Raw genomic sequence first — 16,420 nt, 5'->3', positions numbered from 1 at the left:
ATGGTGGTCGCCGGCGGCGTACAACCCGTCATCAGTCTTTAAAGCGAACACGCCGAGCAAAGAGCTTTTTTAGGTAATTTTAAATAGAGTCGTCGTCGCCGACTCCCGGCTGGTTAGTCAGTGTCAAATTAAGCGCGTTAGGTGTGTGGAAAGGGCATTCTCTGACGCCGGTTGGGAAAAATTCAACACTCAAGATTCAACGCTTTTCCTTCCAATCGCCCGCCACGAATGAGATATGTTGTTATAACTTGGTAGAGGTTGCAGTTTATGTACTTTATGTTAATACAACGCGACGACGATATAACTTGGCGATGGTGATCACCTGAGTTGACATCTATTGGGCATTGTACTCGTAGTTATGGGACGGGCGCGCATATACATTACATTTGTATTTTAAATTTAAGACGCGTTTCTACGAGGGGAGAACCGACGCGATTTTTTATCGCCGTGTCATGGGAGGCGGCGAGATGATAATCGCACGTTCTTCGGTGCACTTATTTTGTCACGTACACCTTCTGCAGCGGCGCATAATTTTATCTAGTTAAGAAAAACCTCATCACATTTTTTACACTAGTGCAGTAGTTTTGTGATTTTTACGCTGCGAACTTCCAAAGTGCATATCTTGCGTTTAACGCCGCAACTTTGAGCTGTTAACTTCTGCCGGTGACACCTCGACAACTTTACGTCATCGATATCAAGTTTAATGTACTTTTCGCGACGCATTAAAATGATATGCATTGACATATGTTTTCGGGTTGTTAAATTCCGTACGTGTTTGATTTTATGATGTACACACTTTATAATATCGCGATTGTGTAGTTGCTGCTTTGACAATGCAATGTGAAGTGTATGCACTGCCGCCTCCATCCCCAAAGAGAGACACTGTGGCCGTATCCGAAGCGGGCGCCTCTATTACAGGCTCGGTGCGCCCTTCAATTTGCATCCGACCACATGAATACATCGGCCTTCCCTCGGGAGCGCCGATCCGCAGATTCAATATATATATAGACACGTGCATAACCGTACAAGCGATAATGGCGTTGTAGTGGTCGGCGGCGGCGGCAGCAGGGAGGGTGCATCCCGCAGCGCTCGGAGGCATTTTTAGATTGTGCTCCCTGCCGCACCAAAGAGAATCTAATATTATATTATACGAATATCTTATGAATCCTCCGAAAACAGAGGCAAATTATTTTACACTGCGCTCCTCTCCCGGTTATGGATAATATGTATATTTACATGAACCTTTTAGAGAACGTATTCCCGCGAGTAGATACCTTTGATACTTTTGCGGTCCGTGTGCATTAAAATTGCATAACTGTGCGGCGTATTCCTATATATAACAGAACGTAATGAAATTTAAAAAGCGGTCAACTGAACATTAAAAATTGACTACTTCTCTGCTTGCGGTAATAAGCAATCAAAATTCTCGCCTCGCGCTTCCGTAATCATGATTTTCTTTTTTTTTCCTCTCTCTGTGTGGAAAAGAATGGCAATTTACTTTTAAAAAAACTATTCTGAAACTCTGCGAAATGGTGATATTTCCAGTTCTCGCATTCAAACAACTTTCGTCTGTTTGCAACTCTTCTAGCGTGCACACATTGTCCGTTAGATTTAACAGCGGCGCCCGTTATGCATATTCATGGAGGCGCGCGCGCGCGCATGAGCGAAAATATGTTAATACCCTCGTATAGCCGAAGCGGGGCCGCCTCAACCCGCCGTATTTTTAATCCCCTTCGGATTTGTTTTAATTATCAAACTATGACTGCCGCTACAAACTGCACGCCCGGCTATTTACCAACACTCGTGACCCTACGAAAACCAAACACATTGCTGCTGCATGCAGCAGGAACAACATGTCTACGAGGAAGGGGTGGGGGGCGACGTCGTCACTTTGCAACTGTACATGTGGCAATGTCGATCTCGAGTGCAGCGGAAGGCATGCCGAAGGGTTGAGCACTTCTATCTCTAATTAGTAAGACACCAAGTGCTGTTCATGTCTAGATGCGCTCTATAATTACGACATGTGGGGTGTTTTCGCAATCCGCCTGCTCAGTCAAACTCTCTGCTGGTGTTGCAACGACAATTCAAACCCTATAATAACATCGCAGCGGCTGCCTTGCGCCGCCGTTGGTGATATTTTCAATTTCGCCCTAGATTTACATATTTTCCTCTGCCCGGAAAACAAACTTTTCGCCAATATACAATCTAAGTTTTTATTGCTTTATGGATCAATATAGAACTATGTACAAAGTCAGAATCGATGCATGAGGTTCATAAAGTTGACGGCGAGCGAGTACAGCTGCACGATGAGGTGGACGATGAAGAAGCTCAACTTGGTGATGTTTAGCACAACTGGTGCCATCTGGATCAACAGCGCTATTTTGTGAAGAACGTGCGCATCGCCGTCTGCACGAAGTTTTTTTTCGCTCCGGTTGCACCCTGTGGGTTCTCGTATTTTTCATAAGCAGCAGCCAATGTGGTGATGATCGGACCCAACTGCTCCAAAGACCTACGAGATCTTCTAGAAGTGGTGGAGGCGCCGGTATTTCCAGGAGCAGCATTGTAAACTGGGTAATCAGCGAAGTCTGTGGTACCATCAGTAGCAACATACCGATCTACATAGGCGTCTAAACCATAACTACACGCACCAAATAAATAACAGATCTTGTAGGTGATCAAAGGTAAGAGTAGAGATGCAGAAGCAGCTATACCAGCAACTACCACGACTGCGGCTGCTGCTGTGGCGATGATAGTGTAACGATTCCATGTGAATTGTATCGGGGTGATTTCCGTGTAGGTTTCTTCCACTGGGGTTGTAGAGACAACTGATGTAGATGGGGTAGGGGTGCCACTTTGTGCCATGGACCATAATAATAGAGTGCAGAGGGTTAAAAGAGTAATGGAAGCCATTATGAATAAAAACTGTGAAATAGAAATAGAAAAAAAAATAGAATTTAGTCAGAGTTGAAGTAAAGTTGAATATTTCGTGTTATCAACTTTGTGTGGCTTACTCCCAAGAGTCTAGACACTTCTAGAGTGGGCAATTTAATCGGCCAACTATGAATAACTACACAACTAGTACTTGAAATGTTGGTAATTTCGAGCAAGTTGCAATCTCTCTGCTTGAAATCACAGATAACAACTTTTGAGTACATGCTGCTCTAGTGTTTGAGGGTTATACATGTTTTTCTACTAAAAATAAGTTTGGATAACTCACCTGAAGCTCTGATTGAAGACTAAAGCTCGCCGGAGTTATCGGTGGTTAATATAGGGTAGGATCCAGGTAGTATTTTAGTGGGGGTTGCTTCCCTTTTTGAGTTTTAAGAAATTTTTAAGTTGTAACATGTTTAAAATTAATATTTATGGCGTTATGACACTTGCTCGGTACCGAGTCTATTTGCATATTGCCCCAACAGGTCGTAGGCCTCCTCTATTGTCTGGTGTCTATTGTGGACCGTCCAATTCGCGCACGTCGCTTCGTCGAAGGGATCCTCGGTCTGAAGGTCGACGGATTCCACATCGTTGGGTAGCACTAATCTAAAATCAATTGCTGGTATTTTAGTATTTCGGTACAAGGACATCGTGCGCGCACTGAGTTGTGATGGCGGATGCGCGCTCATTTTACAATGTTGTATAATTCGGCGATTGTCGTTTGTTATTCTTTACGTTCTTTGCGTGTTGTACACGCGCATTATTGCCCCAGTCGTTGTTTGCGCGCCATTCGCTTTTATTTGGTTATCTCGAGAAGCTAATTATTTTTATGCGCTTCTATCTCTCGGGCTGTTTTCTTTGAATCGGGCATTTGAGCGTTTGTTGAATGGATTGTAGGGGCGCGCGGGTGGGCAGGGCGAGATACTGAAAAGAGGTACCTACACTTGCAAGTAGTACGAAAAGTAAGTGTGTGTACCTGCACCCCCGGTGAAATTCTTCGAAAAAGATAAGCTGTAGATTTATGCTCTGACTAAAAATTTCTTATCATTTTTGTGCGCGCCGGCAAAGTTTTGTGCGTCGACAAAAGAATCGCCAAAAGCAAAATAAAAGCCGACGCAAATGTTCTTTTTCCTAGCGCGCGCGTGTTCGCTTCCCTTTTATTTTTTTTTCTGCCGCGTCTATCCTGTGTGTGTGGGGGTAAATAAGTAGCCTGGGTGTATTTTTCAATTTCGTTGGATGTTAATTTGAGCTGAATAAAGGAAAAATGAATGCGAGCAGCGCGTCGATCTTATATCGAATATTCCCGGCTACGGTTTTATATCGGTACACTTTTCGCAAACGCATTGTGGCAGCGCGCAAAGCGATTTCCAAACCATTTCCGACGTCGCCGCCGACATCGCCGAAGCGAGAAGTCATTTAGTATGATGAACATATTGGTTATCAAAAATACATTTGGGATGAAGCGTGACGTGCACGCGAAGAAAAACCCACATGCACGTGTGACATACAGGGTGTTCCCCATCTTACATCCATAAATAACACAATTTTCCTCTAAAATATTCTGCCTCACCCTGTATAAACCTTCACATCACGATGATGGAGAAAGAATCATTCGCTAATTCATCAGTGATTGTGATTGATCTTTCTCCAAGGCGTGTGCACGTCCCAAGATCCCCGAACGCGCATCCCCTCTTTCCTAATTTGCAACCCTTAATTTTTTTTCATCACCAACTTTTCGGTCAACAAAAAATAAATATATACCGTACCTAAGGGAATGTAGAAACATCCGTGGTGGTAACACGTCTCGTTTATTGCTGTACGTATAATCCCCGACGATCGTATGTCCAAGAAACGCACAGTGCACCCTGATTTGATGTCGCCTGCCCGTTATCGGTCGAATCAACACTTTGGTACCTGGATAATTCCCACAAACACCATTTTCCAACACTGTGAGAATTGTGGTAGCGTTTCGTGCGTTTCTACACTTTATATTATCTTCCGTGCACATTTTTTGCGCTTCCGCGTCGATTTCCTCTCCGATTGCGCGTTGAACAACTATGATACGCTGTGAAAGAATGCCGCGCACGATGGCAATGTAATATTTTTCAGCGCGGCGCGATTGAAACACTTCAGAGATCACTTTACACGCGTGTTTTGTCATGGGGATACAAATAATACCGCTAGTGGCGTAATCCAAACGATGCACGAAATAAAAATTGTGGTAGAGTTTTGCGTTGGATTGTTGTGGGTAGGTTTCGAGGAGGTAGGTTTGTAATGTGTAATGTGATGGATTGTTGCTGTTTATGCGCATATCCGGTGGTTTATTGACAAATTTAAAGTGGGCACTCTCATAGATCACGTTGGGTAGAGCTATGGGTAAAGGGTACTTCCGGTTGAAAATTGCCGCTAAAGAGTGGTACATGTAGAGGAAAATTGTGAACATGGTCGTGGTGCGCCACCTATGATTTAAAAACTTAACTAAAAGCAAGTGTAGAATTTGCGACACAACGTGGTTTAGAAAAAAGTCAAATTTGTTTGATTTCCGAGCGGAAAATATTAATATTAATTATGCCGGTGATTAATTATCACTTTAACTTGTTACTACACTAATATTATTGTTTTTTAACAAAGGTTTACACGATATTTCACAGGTTTACAAGATTTAAAGGTTAAGTTGTGGTTTAATTTAATAATTCTACGTTTAGGTGGTGCGTAAGTCGCAAATTTTCAATGAAAAATTCTTTAATGTCGGTAAAAAAATTAACTATAATTATAAATAATACTTAATACAATAATACGTTTCACAGCTTCTTAAAAAACCCTAATAAAGTGGGCTGATTCTTAGGAACAATTCGTGGTTTCTTAGCCTTTGCAAAGCTTTTTATATTTTGAATTTCTTTAAATTTAGGCTTGATTTTTTCGGCTTGACTTGTAATAATAGGAGATTCTGGTACGTCAGGTGTGATTACAATATCTTCAACATCATCTTTCACGGGAGTCTTCATTTCTTCTTTTTGTGTGGTTTTAATTGCTTCATTCGCATCATTTGAAGCTTCGGAATCAAATTCAATTCCAGCGTCTTTATATACTTTCTTCAGGTCATCTTCATCTTCATTTTGATTATCTATATTTTCGTTAGGAGTATTTGTTATTATATCTTCATCTTTACTCTTGAAGAAACGACTTTGTACTTTTAGAGAGTCATCATTATCATCATCCTGTGATTTGTACTTGAAAAATTTACATTTTATACGTTTGCGTGGTGGTTGCACAGGTGGAGATTCTTCCTTTTTGGGGACAACTCTCGGACTCATATTTTTGTAATAATTTGCTATATCTTCATCTTCTTGATATATTGCCTCTTCTGTTGGAAGGCTTTTTCTTTTGCTTTGCCTACGTTTGTACACACCTTCTGTGCTGAATCCAAGCACAGGACTTTCAGGAGTTGTAATATTATTACTTGCCTGTTCCACTCCATAATATAAATAAGATAACATATGTGGATGATAATTATCATACTCTTTTTGTCTGGAATCAATATTCCCAAGCGCTAATTGCAAATGATCCACACTAGTCCCTTCAAAACGACTTAAAAACGTATCATAATCATCTTTAGAGACATCATCTGTCACAGCGTGTAAAGGAACCCGCCTTTTTTGCCTCGTGTCAAAAACCAACTGATACTGAAACGCGAGCCATGCCATAATGAACCCCTCTTTGTATTCATCATCAATTTCAACAGATAGTTTCAAGTAACTCGGTATTTTTGTCAAGAATTGTCTTATATTAGTATTCTCAGTCATATTCATAAACTTCCACGCTTTGATCAGCCCGATACCTGGCAGATTCTTAAGATAATCACAGCCGGATAAAATTGCAGAAAACAGCAACTTTTGAGGTAGAAAATTGCCTTTGAGGCGTTTATTAGCCTGCAGACATAGTTCAACACAGTCAGCATCAAAGAGATCTCCATGTCCTGAAGGGGTCATCTTAAGAAAGACCTTTTGAGCACCAAAAACAATCAGATCTGAGTCTTCTGAGATGATAAAATCAACTAAACCGGATTTTTCTAAATAAACTAATTGTGCATCTGCTTCATAGGGAGCCACTACACTCTCCACACCTAATTTCCTAGCTGCTTTCATTAAATTAGAAGCCATTTCATGAGTTACATTTATACTTTGAACCATTTGTGAGTAGGCTTCATTCATTCGGCCTGCTGCAATGAGGTCATCTGCTTCCTTCTTCGCTCTTTTCCTGTCTTCTCTTCTTTTTTGTTCAACTACTTTGAAGGGCATTCTGCCTCCATCAAAGACCAGCACTGGTGTTATGGAATGATCCAGGAGCATTTTAATGTTTTTAAGACAATAACCAACATACCTAGATAGAAAAAATGAGAAATTATGAGTTTTATGACTTAAAATTGATTTGTTTTACTTGGTAGTTGGTTTATTGAGGAATAAATCATCTGCACAGGTGTAAACACCCTTGTGTAGCCAGGAATATGCATCGATTGCGGCCTTTTTTCCACGTAGCTTGCTTAAATGCGACGGTTTGATAGCACTTAGATTTTCATCACTGTTTTTTAAGAATTGGAGAAGTCCCTGGATACCCATGGCAGTATTATTAGTTAACTTGTTTTATGACTTAACATTATGCGGAATTATTTGTGGGAATGTTTTGGTTTATTGTTGATTCCAGGTTAAATTCAAGAATTCTCTTCGTACGGTTTGTTGAATGAGTATGGATCGCGCTAAATTTCGCGGGTTTAATTCTCGCGGCGCTACCAACATAATCTAGGGTTATGTTTGGTAAAAATACGAAAAGAATAACAGAATAATGTGTTAACATTTATAATGTGAGTATAATTGTAATATAAATCAATTGTTTTAATTTCAAGTTGTTGTAAAACTATGTACATTGTAAGTTTGTGTTTATTTAAATTGTTGGTTCTGTGCGTTCGTGTTTCATCGTGCGTGGTCGTCGTGGTGTTTGGGCTTGCGCTTCTTGTGCCTTGTCCTGCGCTGCTCCGCGCACGTCAAATCAGTCGAATCAGTCCATAATAGCGCTGCGCGATTTCAATTTTTCTTCATCTCTCCTGCGTTGTTTCAGTAGCGTTTTTTTCTCCGCGAATCACTTTAGTTCGCCCAGCGCCCCATCGAGATGCCCGTGCGTAGAGCCGCCCACGCCGGCAGCTGGTACACCGACTCAGGTGAGCTTCCTTTCAATTCTCTCACACTTCGAATCAGCTGATCATTATACACTTGTAAATTAAACACGTCTGGCGGCGCATGTCATTGACCCATCGTCGGTCCGCACAAAGAACTTCGATCTCGCCTCTCTCATGCGCCTGTTTTTTGCGTTTGTCTCCGCAGGTCCCGAACTCTCCAGACAGCTCGACTACTGGCTCAATCAGGCCGATCTCATTCACGGCCCAGCTCGGGCCATCATCGCTCCGTAATTAAAAAAATCCGCACCTCTTTTGTTTCACTTTCCACTGATAACGAAATGACTTGTTTGCAGGCATGCTGGGTATAAATACTGCGGCGCGTGCGGCGGCCACGCTTACAGGCAGATCAGCCCTATCGTCGTGCGGCGCATTTTTATTCTAGGACCATCGCATCACGTTAGACTGTCTGGCTGTGCCTTATCGAGTGCACAAAAATATCGGACACCTTTGTATGATCTTCATATAGACTCCAAAGGTGCGAGTTATGAGTGAATCATCCAAAAAAAAAAATCGATATTAATTTATTTGATTATTTATTTGATAGTGAATAGTGACTTGGCTGCTACTGGACAATTTGAGTGGATGGACATGGGGACTGATGAGAATGAACATAGCATTGAGATGCATCTGCCTTATATTGCTAAAGTTATGGAGGAGTAAGTTTAGTACTCCGCCATTTTTTTTAATATTTTGATGTTTTATGATTGTTTTTGTTTTCAGATACAAGAATCAATTCACTATCATCCCAATTCTGGTCGGCTCGCTGAGTCCCGAGAAAGAGGCGTGCTACGGCCGCATCCTGTCCAGTTTCTTGGGCGATCCTCAGAACCTCTTTGTGATATCATCGGACTTCTGCCATTGGGGGCAGCGCTTCCGTTACACGTACTACGACCGCTCATATGATAACATTTATCAGTCGATTGAAGGATTAGACAAGGCTGTAAGCTACAATCAACAAAAATCCCTTTAAAACACAAATGTAAACGTAAAAATTGATATTTCAGGGAATGAACATCATTGAAAACTTAAATCCAACCGAGTTTACGAATTATATTAAAAAGTATGGTAATACTATTTGTGGAAGACATCCTATAGGTATACTTTTACAGGTATTACAAAAATTTCGACAATTTTTATCGATTTTATAATAAATTTTGATCAATTTAGGCTGTTCAAGAACTGCTGCGCAACGATAGCAGCCAAAACGCAAGTCTGAAGTTTTTAAAATACGCACAATCGAGCCAGTGTCGGAATATGAACGACAGCTCGGTGAGTTACGCATCGGCGGCTTTAGTTTTCGAATGAAACCTAACCTGAGGCCTTATCTATACACGATTTACACGTGGCCACCGATCCGCTGTAACTGTAACCACCACCATCACATCACAATCGACAGCCAAACGAACCGAACTTTAAAAACACCGCAATAGCTCAGGTCAACAAACAAACAAAACAAACGTCAAATTCAGATGCATATTACGATTTCGATTTTATATTATAAATATTAACTACTAGCGACGAGGGGTGCAGTCAAATAATTGAGGCGCTGATCAACTGATTCAACACTGCCACGCACACCAATTGAATACGTCCTGCGAGTTGGGTAGCGCGGCGAAGAAACGAAAAATAAATCACATGAAAACTTCGGACCTCATACCAAAATAGCAATTCGACGATAAATTTAAAAAGAGATGCATATAGAATATATTATTATATACACAGTGATATATTAATTGTATTGCGGGGATGGAGAGTAAGTATTTTTTGTTTTCCCCTTTTTTTTAGTACAATTTGTTGCGTATTCAATTCTTAAACGATGTTTACTTACGTTTTGCCGCCTCAGGAGCTGATTGAATTGTATTGTATCTAATCGTAAACGTATTTGTACTTGCAATAGCATATACACACACAAAGTGCACACTAATACAATGTATGTGTAATTTGTGGCTTTAGATATTTAAGTCGTGGGTGTTCCATAGGTGCTTGGAATCACTATTTTTTATATTCTTATCTATAAGCAGCGAATTTAGTTACTTACTAACGTTTAAGTTTCCGGAGGAATTAACCTGTTTGATTTTAGTTTTATTATTTTATTCAAGGCCTACGTTTGTGCGCATTAAAAGACTGTGACTTTTCGGCACTGGATCGCGGCATATCTGTTATCATAGTTTTGCATTTTACCTCGATAATAATACTAGCTGTTGATGATATGACGCATTATTGAATATAAGAAATAATATATTTATTATTGTGTATCTTTAATATTCAAAAATGTATTTAATTGGATAATTTGCTGTTGGGAAATAATTCAAGCATGATGGAAGTATTGATGTGCAGACGCTGCGCGACCTACTTTCGTGTTGCGGCAGATTGCCGGATAGTTGAGCGCACATGCCGTCAACAACAGCACCATGTCTATCTCTGTAATTAACGGAAGGTATATTTCATGGTCAGCGCATTTTTATTCCTGATTCTAATTAAACTCATTACGGCATATCGTCTCAATCTTTGTTGCGCTTGTTTCATCAATCGTATAGGATCGTGAGTGAAGACTTTTAAGGTCAGCAATGTTGCCATTTTGAAATTTTAATTTCTTTAATTCATTTATGCCGTGCATAGTAATTTTTATTTATGTAAATATTAATGAATTATTTAATTTAACATCCTGTGAGTATACATTTTTATTTGTTTGCGGTTGTTTAAAGTTAAATTAAGAATTGTTTAAAAACATGCAACAGCGCCCTCTACAAATATTTACAGATATTTATTCTAAAAAGCGCAATTTATGACTTAAAAAGGCTATAAATAATATTTGTTATTATTTATTTTGTAAATATTTATATTTGTTTATTGTTTTCTTGTGTTTTTTAATGTTTAAATAATGTTTTAGTTTATATAATCTCATCGTGCAAGTTCGGAGCACCGCGCGGCAACACCGCTTCGTCGCACAAACAAGAGTTTTGTCTCAGTAGATAAACGCAATGGTGTTCGAGGCGCTCGTTTTCCGCGATCTTTCAGCTGTGAGAAGCAATTCACGCTGAAGTTTCACCCTCCAGAAGACTCCCCGTGTGTTCTACACTCAACAGTCGCGCTTGTCGTTGGTGCGCGGAGTTTGTCTCAGTTGGTGCGGATTGAATAATTCAACGCGTTGACTGCAGTGTTATTTTTTTGTGCGCTCGCCAGCCCGCTGTCGATGGAGAGGCATAAACATGGCTACGTCTGCGGGTCATTATCGGTCTAATGTTCGCGCCAACGCATGTTGATGGTTCGTGCATGCCGCATCAGCGTCGTATCATCATGATTTTGTATCGCCCAGGTATAAATCGCTCATTTTCATCACACACCCTTACTAACCTTCACTGACTGTCAACGTTTTGTTTACCACTTACCCTACTTTCCTCCTGCCGCATCACTTCGGCAGGAAGAGTCGCGCAATGAATTAGAAATCAATCATAAGCATCATGTGGTGTGTTGTAGACTGTGTCTGCGTGTCAGGCGGTAGTCTGGGCAAGCGATGAACCTCTTCAGCTGCCTGTTCCCATGTGCGTTGCAGCAGAGCTGGTGGGGCGCCGGAAGTGAGCAATGCATGACTGAGGAATTCGTGCATAGAATGGGAGTCAACGCGTCGACAGCGCAGGCCGGTGAACCGGGCGGCATACCGGGACACCAGGTGAGTCTCACGGAGCCGCCGACGCCGATGTACAGGGACATGATGGGTGTGATCGTGCGCGAGCGCAAGAAGAAGGTGACTGGCTTCGCCACGCTGAAGAAGAAATTCATACGACGACGGCGCTCGTCCAAGGCGTGCGATCATGGTCGTATGCTACGGGAATTGGTGTCGGATTGGAGCGCGGCTGATATTGCCGCGCTGCTGGAAGAGTACGAAGCTCTGGCGGCATTGAAGGATCTCTGCGTGCAGGCGGAGTTGGCTCGTCCGCCAGCCGCCACGTTCAAACAGGATTTGTCAGCGCTGTACGACTTTAAATACTGCACCGACGCGGATCTCGTCTACCGCGGCGCGTGCTTTCCGGTGCATCGCGCGCTTTTGTCGGCGCGCTGCCCGTACTTCAGGGACCTGCTCACTGGCTGCCCCGGTTATGGAGCGCGTATTTGCCTCGAGCTGCGCACTGCCACCGTCGACGTGCAGTTATTCTCGGCGTTGTTGCGCTACCTCTACACGGGGGATATCTGCCCGCACGACACCAACATCGATATGAACCTGTTGCGGCGTCTGCGCGAAGAATTCGGCACGCCGAATCCCCTGGAAACCGATCTGCGATACTTGCTGGAGACGGGCGATTATGCTGATGCTGCATTGGTGTTCACCTCGGACGGCTCAGACTGCCAGCGCCCGGATTCCGGCAGTTCTGAGTACGGTTTCAGGCCTAAGCTGGAACTGCCATGCCACAAGGCGATACTCTCGGCGCGCTCGCCGTTTTTCCGCAATCTGCTGCAGCGGAGGTCGCGCAGTGGTGAGGATCACACGGAGAGAGCGCTCCACATTCCCACTAGGATTGTTCTGGATGAAAGCGTCATACCCAAACGGTAATTTTATCAATTTTACTTCTATTAAACCACAATTGATATTATTTATTTATCTAGGTATGCGCGTGTTTTGCTTCACGCTGTTTATTTGGACCAAGTGGACTTGTCTCTGATATCACGCGGTGTTTGCGGTGGTGGTTTGGGTGAAGCGCAGGCATTAGCGCACACGGGACGCATCCGGCCTTCCGCTTTAGAAGAGGCTATGGAGTTGTATCAAATCGGACGTTTCTTGGAGCTGGATATTCTGGCGCAAGGCTGCGAAGATTTGATTTTGGACTTGCTTTCTCTGGACACGCTGCCGACTGTTTTGCAATGGGCAAGACAACCCCATGGATCAGCGTGGGTCCACAGACAAGTACGTTAATATTTTTACATTAAATTTAATACTATTTTATATGTATTTTTATTTCTTTGCGCTAGGCATTACATTATCTAAGGGAGGAGTTTCAACCGGTCGCTCAGTCGGCAGTTTTGCATCAGTTGGATAAGATTCATCTGATTGAAGTGCTGAAGAGTCCATTCCTGCAAGCCAGCGAATTGGAAGTGCTTCACGCTGTTTTAAAATGGGGCGAAAACGAACTAGTCAGACGAATGGAAGATAGAGGTATTTATAATAATTAATTTCCTAATATGACTATTATTGATGTTTTATTGATTGTTTTAGAACCTAATTTATTAAATCACACCGCACACTCGGTGACTCGTAAAGGTGTCAAAAAGCGCGACTTGAGCGATGTGGAATTACGCGAGATTCTATCGGATTTGCTGCCGTTGGTGCGAATGGATCACGTCCTTCCGCCGAACAGCGACGTTCTCAATCAGGCGATCCGCCGCGGGCTGGTCAGTACACCGCCCAGCCACATGCTCGGCGGAGATCGAGAAAATATGCGCATAAACGCCTGGATTCGTAGCGGTAAGAATAACGGCTTATTTGTGCAGCCGCGACTTTTTATGCCTTACTACGAGGAGGTAAAAGTATTAGTCGAAGATCACCTAGTTCAAGAAGTCGGTGTAATGCGGGTGCGTCGCTTGCGATACATCCCGGACATCCCCGACACTCTGTACATGGTCGATGAGAAACCACGGCCTATGGGTCCAGCCGGTGTTGACGTGCTTGCTTCAGTACTGCCTGTACCTGACCCGGCCATTATGAACACGATGCTGAAACGCGAACAGAAACTGCGTCAGAGTCCCGGCTGCCAACGTGCGCTCAACATGCCTCTATCCTCACGACATGAGATTAGCCGACAGATTCGTCTACGCGTAGTACGTGAATTCAATCTGCCGGATCCTGTCGCCGATATGCTAGAGAATTGCTTTTGTGTGCCTGAAGCTCACAGCGACACTGAGGTGATGCCCGCGGCTGAATCCCAACAAGCGTCGCCGAATAAGAATCTCTTGAGTGGCAGCGGTGGCACTATGGGTGTTGGCGGTGGTGTAGGTGGACGCGCTTGCTACGGTCGCAATTTAACCTTCCCGCGGCCCAGCGCTTACTCGCAGCGACACGAATTACCTGCTATTGTACCTGAGGGCGAGTTCCGCTTTGTGAACACTGGCGAACCGGAAAGCAGCTCGTGCAGTGACGGCCATCTTTCCGATATAATGCCGGATGTGGCGATGGCAACCTCAACGCTCGGCCAAATCCAACTGCAAGAACAACAGGAGATGGAGCTTGATTTAGGGGATGGAGCGGCACACCTGCATGGCACTATGAATGCACCTCAGGACATGTCGAACCCAATGCATCATCCTGTCCCATACAGGCGCTATCCACCTATTGGCTACCGCCTGCATCGGACTGACCCGCAGACCTATCATCCGATGCCTAGGTTTTTATAGTAAGTCGTGCGGATGTTTGACTCTTAGTTGTATCGTACTGTAAAACGTTTAACTATAACTCTAGTACAGCGGAGCTGTGATTCGGTAAACTTTCAGATTTCAACTCCAATTCCAAACGTGTTTCGAATCGAGCGACGATTTTATTTAGCATTAGCCTGTCGAATTTATTATTTATTTTAACACGCAATGTGTGCTTCGAATGACGATCGATTGATTCTGAACGAATATCTGATTAATTTTAGTTTTATGACTTATCGATCTTTTTATTTATGAATACTCACCACAGACTGATTTAAACTAAAGTCCAAACGAGATTTAGCGGGAGATTGGCGCGGGAATTGTTTGAAGCACGCATTGCAACTTCAATTGTCTGGTGTATTGCTAGTCGATACGGTAATTCATTTTGTTGTACATACGATATTGTTTTTTCAGTCTGAGAAACGTGGAAAAACGATTACTTCTGTATCCTTGTACCTGTGTGCGTTTGGCTAGATGCTATTACATGTAAATATAAACATACACATAACATATTATATTCAATATACATATTAAAGTTAGAGGCATGCGAGACGAGAAAGTGCGTCGCGCACGTCGGTCGGTTGCGTGCGTATTGAGTAAGAAAGCATGAAGAAGATAATTCTGTAAGTCGTAAGGAAATATTAATTGAAATCGTTCGTACGTTCTCGTCGATATAAAAAAAAACAAGAATCTTGGCAATTTCTGAATTGGCCAAAATAATGTTAAGTTAATTAGCGGGCGTGCAATTACACAATTTGAGTAAGAATGAAGTAATTATGTACTTAAATAATTCGAGTAAATCTGATTCTTAGCGTTTCACAACGAATCAAAACAATGCAAAAACCAATATATGAACAAAGACGAGCGATATGAGTTTGAGTTTGTAATTAGAAATGGTCGAGTTTCGGGTCTGCGCCGAAACACACTTCCGATGTTCAACCGAGATTCCAGACAAGCATATACATACATTTAAAAATAGCGTTTAACTAGGTATATGTTTGAATTGCGACGATAAGCATCCGATATTGACAAGACATCATTTTGCGTTCTCACGACTATTTATTGCATATCATTCTGTAACTTTTGTTGTTAAAATATCTGTGATAAGGTTTCTTTTTTGCGACACGCGTTCGCCAATCGATGTTGTTATATATAATTAGTTTGTATGATTTTATGCAGTCACAGATCGCAGTTTTGTGATATATAATTAAAATATCTATGTTAATATAATCTCAAGATTGTTGCAAGTACATACATGTTAGCGTAGGATAACGACTAGGATGTAAGTCCGAGTCGAGTCGGTTTTATTTATTGTTTCGTTCGCCGTATTGTATTAGAACGACACGCACGCACCAAACAGCTCTTTCCAATCTTGTCTTGACGCTGCTGCAGATGATTCAATTGTGGCAATGATGCAGACGCCTATGTGGGGACAATTTAAACATGATGCAACCGTATGTTTCGGTGAACAACGTTTCAGGGCATTTCGTTTTGAGTTGTGCATGTACACTTACTGCTAAACTGTATTTCTAATCTCTACATGTGATATTAAAAAGGGAAATGTGAATATGAATACGATTTGCGTTCTCTTGTGTGGGCGGGCGTCTTGTCATGTTTATATTCAGTATTCAGTTGATGGCGAAGAAATGCACATTGACTACTTTTCGAGCATCGTTTGTTTGACCGACCGAAGCGTTGTTGTTCATACCTGTTCAGACTTCTTAAAGCTTTTTTATGATTTTTATGTCACTTTTGTTATGTAATGTTCACAACATAAAGTACAGTAAAATAATTTCCAAACTCTATGTACAAGTGTACATATTAAAATATTCATATATCAATTGTAGCATTTGTTAT

At 42.2% G+C, this 16,420-nt stretch overlaps 4 protein-coding genes across 4 annotated transcripts; 2 read left to right on the top strand and 2 right to left on the bottom strand.

Annotated features, from left to right (window-relative positions):
* Positions 1 to 2,529: 2,529 nt before the first annotated feature.
* LOC135797363 (RNA pseudouridylate synthase domain-containing protein 1-like) lies at positions 2,530 to 5,612 on the bottom strand. Its single transcript, XM_065309667.1, has 3 exons — positions 4,698 to 5,612; positions 3,218 to 3,537; positions 2,530 to 2,638 (listed from the first exon to the last, which is right to left on the bottom strand). Exons 1-2 carry the CDS (start codon positions 5,372 to 5,374, stop codon positions 3,369 to 3,371), a joined length of 846 nt encoding a protein of 281 aa, XP_065165739.1. The 5' UTR covers positions 5,375 to 5,612; the 3' UTR covers positions 2,530 to 2,638; positions 3,218 to 3,368.
* Positions 5,613 to 5,655: 43 nt separating this feature from the next.
* tos (Exonuclease tos) lies at positions 5,656 to 7,801 on the bottom strand. The gene is made up of 2 exons (XM_065309665.1): positions 7,369 to 7,801; positions 5,656 to 7,311 (listed from the first exon to the last, which is right to left on the bottom strand). The coding sequence occupies exons 1-2, from the start codon at positions 7,545 to 7,547 to the stop codon at positions 5,733 to 5,735; spliced, it is 1,758 nt and encodes a 585-aa protein (XP_065165737.1). The 5' UTR covers positions 7,548 to 7,801; the 3' UTR covers positions 5,656 to 5,732.
* Positions 7,802 to 7,954: 153 nt separating this feature from the next.
* On the top strand, positions 7,955 to 10,406 carry LOC135797362 (protein MEMO1). The gene is made up of 7 exons (XM_065309666.1): positions 7,955 to 8,143; positions 8,307 to 8,388; positions 8,455 to 8,636; positions 8,706 to 8,817; positions 8,882 to 9,101; positions 9,166 to 9,270; positions 9,329 to 10,406. Exons 1-7 carry the CDS (start codon positions 8,095 to 8,097, stop codon positions 9,464 to 9,466), a joined length of 888 nt encoding a protein of 295 aa, XP_065165738.1. The 5' UTR covers positions 7,955 to 8,094; the 3' UTR covers positions 9,467 to 10,406.
* A 697-nt stretch (positions 10,407 to 11,103) lies between these two features.
* On the top strand, positions 11,104 to 16,404 carry LOC135797360 (BTB/POZ domain-containing protein 7). The gene is made up of 5 exons (XM_065309663.1): positions 11,104 to 11,477; positions 11,639 to 12,706; positions 12,764 to 13,061; positions 13,127 to 13,310; positions 13,371 to 16,404. Exons 2-5 carry the CDS (start codon positions 11,676 to 11,678, stop codon positions 14,543 to 14,545), a joined length of 2,688 nt encoding a protein of 895 aa, XP_065165735.1. The 5' UTR covers positions 11,104 to 11,477; positions 11,639 to 11,675; the 3' UTR covers positions 14,546 to 16,404.
* The last annotated feature ends 16 nt before the right edge of the window (positions 16,405 to 16,420 follow it).

This window comes from Atheta coriaria, unplaced genomic scaffold (genome assembly GCF_025399875.1).
Source record: "Atheta coriaria isolate IRGN ID8LTWV9N9 unplaced genomic scaffold, Caltech_Dcor_3.1 hic_scaffold_8_pilon, whole genome shotgun sequence".
In the NCBI taxonomy this organism is placed as follows: domain Eukaryota; kingdom Metazoa; phylum Arthropoda; class Insecta; order Coleoptera; family Staphylinidae; genus Dalotia; species Dalotia coriaria.
This window is presented reverse-complemented; position numbering and strand designations above follow the sequence as displayed.

Coding starts and splice junctions, on each gene's coding strand:
- LOC135797360 (XM_065309663.1), top strand. CDS start 11,676: ATGAACCTCTTCAGCTGCCTGTTCCCATGTGCGTTGCAGCAGAGCTGG. Junction 12,707..12,763: donor GAAAGCGTCATACCCAAACG/GTAATTTTATCA, acceptor TTATTTATCTAG/GTATGCGCGTGTTTTGCTTC. Junction 13,062..13,126: donor CAGCGTGGGTCCACAGACAA/GTACGTTAATAT, acceptor TCTTTGCGCTAG/GCATTACATTATCTAAGGGA.
- LOC135797362 (XM_065309666.1), top strand. CDS start 8,095: ATGCCCGTGCGTAGAGCCGCCCACGCCGGCAGCTGGTACACCGACTCA. Junction 8,637..8,705: donor TCTTCATATAGACTCCAAAG/GTGCGAGTTATG, acceptor TTTATTTGATAG/TGAATAGTGACTTGGCTGCT. Junction 9,271..9,328: donor CTATAGGTATACTTTTACAG/GTATTACAAAAA, acceptor TGATCAATTTAG/GCTGTTCAAGAACTGCTGCG.
- LOC135797363 (XM_065309667.1), bottom strand. CDS start 5,374: ATGTTCACAATTTTCCTCTACATGTACCACTCTTTAGCGGCAATTTTC. Junction 3,538..4,697: donor ATGTTTCTACATTCCCTTAG/GTACGGTATATA, acceptor AATTGATTTTAG/ATTAGTGCTACCCAACGATG.
- tos (XM_065309665.1), bottom strand. CDS start 7,547: ATGGGTATCCAGGGACTTCTCCAATTCTTAAAAAACAGTGATGAAAAT. Junction 7,312..7,368: donor CTCAATAAACCAACTACCAA/GTAAAACAAATC, acceptor TTTTCTATCTAG/GTATGTTGGTTATTGTCTTA.